Source organism: Zootoca vivipara, chromosome 10, assembly GCF_963506605.1.
Source record: "Zootoca vivipara chromosome 10, rZooViv1.1, whole genome shotgun sequence".
Taxonomy (NCBI): Eukaryota; Metazoa; Chordata; class Lepidosauria; order Squamata; family Lacertidae; genus Zootoca; species Zootoca vivipara.
In genome coordinates this window covers 39,627,902-39,636,627 of record NC_083285.1, presented here as the reverse complement: position 1 = coordinate 39,636,627, position 8,726 = coordinate 39,627,902, and the positions used below count along the sequence as shown (strand labels likewise).

General features: G+C 40.7%; 1 protein-coding gene across 2 annotated transcripts; it reads right to left on the bottom strand.

The window, feature by feature from the left end:
- Positions 1-3,144: 3,144 nt before the first annotated feature.
- SMCO3 (single-pass membrane protein with coiled-coil domains 3) lies at positions 3,145-6,165 on the bottom strand. 2 transcript variants are annotated; one of them, XM_035128139.2, is made up of 3 exons: positions 6,014-6,165; positions 5,009-5,143; positions 3,145-4,340 (listed from the first exon to the last, which is right to left on the bottom strand). In XM_035128139.2, exons 2-3 carry the CDS (start codon positions 5,051-5,053, stop codon positions 3,588-3,590), a joined length of 798 nt encoding a protein of 265 aa, XP_034984030.1. In that variant the 5' UTR covers positions 5,054-5,143; positions 6,014-6,165; the 3' UTR covers positions 3,145-3,587. The 2 variants fall into 2 exon arrangements, with proteins under 2 accessions (XP_034984030.1, XP_034984031.1); XM_035128140.2 differs by lacking the exon at positions 6,014-6,165 and having other exon boundaries at positions 3,145-4,312; positions 5,009-5,131.
- Between the last annotated feature and the right edge of the window lie 2,561 nt (positions 6,166-8,726).

The window sequence follows — 8,726 nt, the reverse complement described above, 5'->3', positions numbered from 1 at the left end:
TTGTTTTTAGTGTAATTGTTGAATTTATATATACCCTATGCCCGGGTATATGCCCGGGTTGAATTATATATACCCTATGCCCGGGTTGAATTTATATATACCCTATGCCCGGAGGTTCACAGGGCGGTTCACAAAACAAAATCAAAATATAAAACCACAATGTATATAATCAAAATTAATACAACAACCTAATAACAATTCCCCCCTCCTCCCCAAAAAAGAACCACATTTTAAACGGGCGTAGGATGTCAATGAAATCAACCAAAGTCCTGGTTAAAAAGGAACGTTCTTGCCTGGCGTGGAAAACTGGAAATATATGCAACTCATACTGCTTCCTCCTTCCCCTCAGTTTATGTCGCCTGAGGCAACCGCCTCACTGCCCAGTGATAGAGCCATTAGTATGGGCGTCTGCAGGAATTTTTCGGGTGGGGGGTAAAGCACTAAAAAGGGGAGCAGTCAATTTCTCACGCGAAAATAAGAACAGCAGCTGTCCATTTTGCCTCGTATCGGATTCTACAAATGACAAAAACTTAAACTCTTTGGAAAGGTAAACTGGAGATTATGACTCTTCGGAAGTCAGTGTTCCCTTCCTCTCCTCGCCTGCACTTTGCGGGTATCTTGCATGCAAGGTTTTGCACGCAACTGAGCTTTGGGCTGCAATTGTGAGTGACGTCCCAGGGGTCGCCATTTGGGGCTGGCGAAGTATTGTTGGAGTACGTTTGACCGTTGGCAATGCTGGCTGGGGCTGCTGGGAGTTGGAGTTCAATAACACCTCGAAGGCACCGTATTTGCTATCCCTGTGTAGTTTTACCGTTTGCTGCAACCCCATAGGTGTTAAGCGTGGGGGATTTGGAGCTGGAAAATCAAACTAGCTTCTGACATGCTCGATTGACAGTATACTATTGCACCCCCCAAAAAGTAAAGAAACCCTATCTCAGCCACAGTATCATGGGGATAGTGGTCTGGCCCCGACAGCAATCACTTTTTTCTCACAAAGTACATCCTAACTTAAAGCAAGAGCTACTATATATGCTGCTACTTCCTTTCTGAGTGGACTCCTGCTTCTCAAGTACGCTAAAATCCTGGATTTCTTTATTATTTTATATAAGCAGTTCTCATTTCCATCCTGGCATGTGGAAACGTCAAAGGGAATCATAAAAAAAAAATTCTTTCTATAGGATTTCCGACTACCGGTATTTTCCCTATCTCTATACTTGTCCTTGTTACTAGACGCTCCAGGCTGCAGTGTCTCTTTGGTACTTTGTATTTAGAATTACTGTACAGTACTGTACTGTACTGTAAAGTGGAAAGGTAATTAACATCAGACCGGAAGTGTCTGTATAGGACTGAGACCATATACTTTCCCCCCGTCTCTATGGTAACGGTACCGTCCGCAAATCTCTCTTTCCAGTTCGCCTGAGCTCAGAGGTGCTCAAGGCCGGTTTGTCCTTCAGATCTCCCAAGGTCTGCATCTCTATGGTTAAGGTTTCTCATAGTCGCTAGGCAACACTGAAAGAAGATGCGGGGAGAGGGAGGGCGCCATTTTCGGTCTAGAAGGCCGTTATACCAGAGAAGGCCGAGAGGGGGCGCTCGCCTGCCAATCCTGGAAATAAATTATTCCAAGTCCTTTTCTTGCACAAGCTCAGAAATAATTTATACTGCAGGTTAAATCACACAATGTTTTTTAGAGGGAAGAAGACGGTTCAGATCATATCATATCGAAAGAGCATTAAAATGCTTTATATAAAACATGACTCCTACTGGCAATACTTTACAGAAGTTTAACTTATAAACGTTACCCTAAAGTACATTTTGTTGCAAGTCCCATTGATAGCAATGTCACTTACTTCCAAGTAAGCTTTTTTATGGGGGAATTCCATTGAAATGTTTTTATTGGGAGAAACATACCTTTAGCTACAACATTCAGGCATACACTACACTAGTCACACTTTTTCTTTTAGGAAGCCTGGATAGTTATGAAATTATGAAAGTTGAAATGGATAAAGAAATTTTGCCCCCTCTTAGTCTTAGAACTCTGTGTTAACAAAACCTGTCACTTTCAACAAAGCATGTCCTTCCTGTATCGGTTGCAATAGATTCAGAATAAGCAAAAGAAAGTATGTGTTTTCTTCACACAGCAGATTATGATCTGTGGGAGATAAGTGCTTTCCTTCTTCCCACCGTGGGAGCATCTTTTGAAGATGACTGCAGTGCCTGGCGACAGGTATATAATATCCCCTTGAAAAATGGCCTTCTTGTGTCTTCTGTTGAAAATATTGTACCTTGAGACTGAAATTAACAAGCATGATGATAAAGTCTAAACTATGGGAGCTGGGCATGTACACTACAGCCTAGAAAAAGAATTTTCTATTTGGTCTGCATCATTTTAATGTACGTATTGTGTTTCATGTTTTCTGGCTCCTCTGCTTGAGCCTATGATGTCATTGTCACATTCTTTGTATCATGCAAGACTACCCACCTCACAGCCTCTGTGATGTCACCATATTTACAGCAACTGATAGTCCTACACACCAAGATGAAGTGCCCTTGCCTAGTCCTTCTCCATCGGACTTCTTCTTCATAATAAGCTGAATGGCAGGTTTGGTTGGGACTTCTTTATGTCTATTTTAATTGTATTTCTACCAGGATGTTTTGTTTCACGGTGGTTCACCAATCCAGAAGTGTATGAGGGAGATGTGCATACTAATATGGTCAAATTTGCTTTTACCAAAATGTTCCCACCAAAGCTCACTTACTAATAAGAAAGAAAGTAAGACAAGGAAAGGAAAGGCAGTTATAAGGCAGGAAAAATACCAAGAGATGACAAAGCCATGACTTTAATAATGGAACTGATTTGGCAAGCTTGCTCTTATACATTCTATCCCCCACCACCCACCCACCCACCCACTCAGGATCACAGGTTGGGGCACAGGGTACCATCTAGACTGACCCCACCTCCAACTCATAACAATATTTTCTTATTGTCCCTATGCTGATTTGAGATGTAACATGCACAGATGGAATAGAGAAAAACACAGGTAAATGCATTTATTTGAGAAAACACATACTGTATTCAGTTATATATTGTGCTATTTCAAATTTTATTTCATAATATTCAAAACTCAATAACGCAGTGCATGTTTTCAATATTTCCCACATTACCAAGCTTGATTCACATGGAAAAGGATAAACTGCATAACTACATCTTGATTTCTAGTATGCAGTTGTTGTACAGTGGATTTGTATATGTTTTTTCTACAAATCCCCACTGAAAGGGAGGAGACATTAGGATTGCAATCAAAGGCTACAATCCCAACCCCACTTATCCAGAAGGAATCCCCAGGGAGTTCAACGGGACTTAACTTCTGAGTAAATATGGTAAAGTTTGTGCTGTTAGAGCATTTGCTCATGTCACATACCTGCAGAAACTTACACCTTTCGGTTACTGCTTATCTGCAAGGGTCTTTTGTCTTTAACAGGTTATTCACCACCAAACTCTATATTTCTATGTTGCTTATTGCAAAAACGAACAAGCCGTATTAAAAGGGAAAGTTCTTGTCAGTCATATTAGTATACGTTTCGTGTAATCACCAGTGTGTAGGAACATCCCCGGATATTCCTAATTTAGCTTTGTCTTTCACCATTGAACTTACTTCTGTAATGGCACAATGATAAATCTGTGAGGCTTCCTTAAACTCTGCCAGATGCTGCTCATAGCTCTCAATGCATGCTACAAGGTGATCTCTTTCCACTGCTCCCAATATAGCATGAAGAATTATGTCGATACCCAGCCCCAGAGCACTAATGGCAATGCCTCCTAGAACAGATAACCCAATCTGTGCAAGTAGAGCAATTAGTTTGTTAACAGTAACAGTTACAATATTCGAACACACCAATTTTACAGCTACTATACCTGCAGATGCAGTAGCCTCTCCAAGTATAACAGATACGATCCTGTGAGCTATTGCAATTTTTTCCAACTCAGGCTCTTTGATATCATAAAGCTTACGGTACACTAATGGCTCTAGCTTTTCCTTTATTTCTTTATCAAACTTCCATACCTCTTGCTGAATATCAGTCATGGCTCGGATGATGATGTCACAGTTCTCTTTGATGGTGCCGCCCTCTTTCATTTTAACGTGCGGAATCTTGGCTCCCAGATGTTCATTCAGTGCTCCAATTAGTTCATCGGTAGCCTTAAAATTCAGCTGCATGCAGTCAAGCAGTTCCTGGTGCAGGGCAATCACATCCTGGCGTCTTTGTGGATTGCTTGGGTAGAGAAGGTCACTGAGGCTCATTCTGCAAATATGAGCTGATAATGGAAGAGGAAAGTGGTTCTGCTGTAAGCATTAGGAATTGTGGTTAGGGACGATAAACTCAAGGAGCAGAAGTACAATAAAAAATACTCGTAAGTAAAATACTGGGAGACCACTAACTGATAAAACAGGAAGCCAACTCAAAATTATTAAAGTAATGCCATTGCTACTTCAGTTGATTCCTTTTTTACTTTTTCTATTTTAAGTGTGATTATCTTTGCACTGGTCTTAAGACCTTTTTTTATTTCACCAGATATTTTTTTTAATTGGGAGGGTAGGAGGTGTTATTGGTCTGCTTTTGCTGTTGGCTTTGATTGTACTTTAGTAATTACTAATGATAAAGTTAACAAAAAATCAAATCAATGACCATAATCTCCTTTAGCAGAACGCAAAGAAATTCTGTAGCAGACTGATGAAAAAGAGAAAGGCAAAAGGGTCCTTCCATGGAGTTGGGGGGGGGGACACACTGAATATCATATGTTATTGACTATTATTGCAAACCGCTCTATGTTCCATCCTGGAGGAAGGGCAGATAGCAAGCTGTTAAATAAATAAATAAAATCAAGTTGCCTTCTGTTGGGCACAGCTTCCTCCAAGCGGACTCTGAAAAGGACTCAAGGGCTTCCAGGGGCTGATGGGAAGACAGGCAACAGAGTTGAAGTGCAGCCATTGGGATGATAATGCAGACTTACTTGCTGCATGAATCCCAAGCGTCCTGTGTTCTTCAGTATATTCATGGATTCTTGTAGCAACACAACCACACACACACACCCAGGCAGATTTCACATTTGGTCACATAGGCATGTTGTTGGGCTTTTCGTTTTATTCTGAAAGAGGAAGCTAATATTTATTATTTGGCAAATGGTGTCTACAAGAATTCCCTTGCAGAGCTAGAGGCACCATTTGGTACGTTGTCTACATTTTCACCATGTGGGAGTTTCATCCACTCCCAGTGGAGAAATGCAAGGTTGAAGTGGCAGAAACAGTAGAGCCCCCCCCCCTAAGATGACTACAGTGGCTGCCTCGAGTCTGTTCTCATTTGTGCTGGGCAGCACCAAGTTGCTGGCTGGTAATCAGAGAAAGACAAGGTGCAGGGCAGTTTTAAAGCATTTCCAAATGCAGCCACATTTAGCCACAGCCTGCCAAGGTCCAAGAGGTTTTATCCCTTTACTGCTAGAGTGAAAATGTTTTGACATCGTTTTTATATTGTTGTAAACCACTAAACCACTGTGATGATGGAGGGACACGGGTGACGCTGTGGGTTAAACCACAGAGCCTAGGGCTTGCCGATCAGAAGGTCGGCAGTTTGAATCCCCGTGACGGGGTGAGCTCCCGTTGCTCGGTCCCAGCTCCTGCCAACCTAGCAGTTCAAAAGCACGTCAAAGTGCAAGTAGATAAATAGGTACCGCTCCGAGCAGGAAGGTAAACGCCGTTTCTGGTTCACCAGAAGCAGCTTAGTCATGCTGGCCACATGACCTGCAAGCTGTACGCTGGCTCCCTCAGCCAATAACATGAGATGAGTGCCACAACTCCAGAGTCGGTCACGGCTGGACTAATGGTCCGGGGTCTCTTTACCTTTAAACCACTGTGATACATTTTTTGAATGGTACACTGATATATAAATATTTTTTATAAACAAATAAATGACTGGATTCCCAGCAAGTGGAGACAAGTAGGCAAATTAAATGGAAACTCACCCCTTCTTGACAGCCGTGAGGACTCTGCCAATTTTACTATCAAAGGAGACTTGTCTTCTAAGCTGAGTGCTGGGTTCAGTTAATAACCATCAGTAAATATCCAAATCCTTATTATCAGTTTCCCACCATCTCAGTACCCATCAGCATCATGCCTTGCCCAACTGCACCCATACAATACAAATAGTTTATAAAGTTCTCATCTCACATGACGGCGAGACACAATTAGGTTGAGGGTTTGTGCAGAGTGCAATCCTATTTTGGACTCTGCCTGTTGGTCATAGGTGAATGCTGACTCCGACTTCTGATGCAGCATCCTGGCTAGCTCAGCATTAGGGGTCACAAGACCACAGTCATTGTGCCACTAACTTAACTTACTTAGTAGGCAGAAACTCGTAGAATCAGTCTGCAAGTCCACAGAGAGTATTTTTCAGAAGCTGTCAAAATGTGAATTCAGCAGGGATTTCTAACTCGTGATACATTTCTGATGTTGAGCAAGACCAAACTACAGATTAAATGAAACACACTTTTAAAAAAAAGCATCCTTAAGCTGACACATTTATTTTGAGCCTATGATGGAGGGGCTCACAGCATTAATGCCCCAAGCAGCAGCCTTAGATTCAAGCAGAAAAAAGCACCTTTCTCTCTCTCTCTCTCTCTCTCTCTCTCTCTCTCTCTCTCTCTCTCTCTCTCTCTCTCTCTCTCTCTCTCTCTCTCTCTCTCTCTCTCTCTCTCTCTGGCTTTTGCTTGCTTCAAGCTCACACACCCCTAAACTTGGACTTTTGTCTTTCTAACTACCAGCCCAAACTGTTCATTTAAGTTTAAAGCTTTCTGTTTGCAAGTTCAGCACATTTTATTGCTTTGGGATGGCGGCTTAGTGCTGAAAGGCTTATTTGGTGAGCAAATAAGGAGGTGGGGGTGCTAAATTGATGGACTCTTTCCATTTTGTTTTCTCTTTTCTTTCCACTATAGCAAAATAGTAAACAGAAAGCTTTCAGGAAGCAATAACAAGAAACTTTGCTGAATGGCACTTTCATGTGAGTAGATCTTGGTTTTGGAGAAGGGCATTGTTAGTTAAAATAACACTGTATATAACATGCTACACAGGATCTCCATTTTAATTCCATTGCCATCTGATTGTGGAATGGCTTCAGCAGCACTAGAGGCCTCCAGTGTGAGAACAACCCCCATTTTTATCTGCTGACAAAAGAATGGCCGGTATGCAGGAATGCATTTCAATATTAAACGAAAGGCCAGATTCAGGGCTGGCGCTGTTTCTGGTTTGTTCTATAATTGCTAGTTCAAAGTAGTAGTAGTAATAGTAAGAATAATAATAATCATCATCATCATCATCACAGGGAGTTTAGTTGCCAAGAGCGCAATCCACAGGACGGAAGGAATGCCGGCAGTGGCAGATGGGTGCAGTGGTTTGAGATCACAAGCCTTTCCTGGCATTCCTTCAGGCCTTCATTGCTACTTGATATTTTCCAAAAACCCTTTTGTGAGTCAATTGTGCATAAGTGGGGGGATTTCTCTATACAATCTAAGTCTTCTAGGCATGCTGTTGGCAGCTGACACTAAAGAAACGTTTAAACAGCAGTTGTACTAAGAAATATTGAAGTGAGCAAGAGGAGCAGAGCAGAAGCTAAAGTAGATGCAGAAGCAGCCAACCAACAGTTCAACATTTTATACAACTATATATTCCAACAAAATATATTCCGTGGGCTCCAAATATAGAAATAGGTTTTCAGAAATATTTTATTACCTATTACTAGCTGTATAATAATAGATTTTGCTTCACTCTTGACTTTTTAAATTAAGTGCTATTCATGAGATTTTTGGAGATACATGGCTGACATAACAGCTTTTTAAGAAATATTTTAAATTAGATTTTACATAACATATTTCAATTTAAACATATCATTCACCTTTACATTTTGGATTCTCAGAATCCCCTGACTTCCCACCACCCTTCTCTGGTTTTCATTGTCAATCCCTATTTCTTTCAGTTTATCCCTTTTTTTCTAATTTGTTAGAAATATTATTGTTTTTCCACTGTATTTTGTATAAGTATTACTCTAATCCTGCCAAAGTTTTTAGTTTACAGTTTTCTCTTAAACACATTATAAAATTTTCATATTCTTTCTTAAACTTCTCATCTGGGTCTTTGATTGTCCCAGTGAATTTCGCCATTTCAGCATAGTCCATCATCTTCATCAGCCACTCCTCTCTGGTTAGAACTTTGCCCTCTTTTCATTTCTGGACCAGTAGTATTCTCGCTGCTGTCATAGCATACAAGAAAAGTCTTTTCTGCTCTCTTGGAATCTCTGTACCTAAGACACCTAATAGAAAAGCCTCGGATTTTTTCACAAATGTTATTTTAAACATTTTCTTCAGTTCATTATATATCATTTCCCAGAGTGCTTTTGTTATCTTGCACATCCACCACATATGGTAGAATGTGCCTTCTTTCTCTTTACATTTTTAACATACATTAGAAGCAGTTCTATACATCTTTGCTAACTTTACTGGTGTTAAGTACCATCTATACATAATTTCCATATAGTTTTCCTTCAACAAACAGGACGCTGGTAAATTTTAAATCTTCCTTCCATAATTTTTCCCAAGACAAAAGTTGAATATAACAGCTTTGTTGACTTTCTTCCACTGAGCATACTTTGGTTTGTATTTCAGTGTGATACCTCCCTTTTTGGAA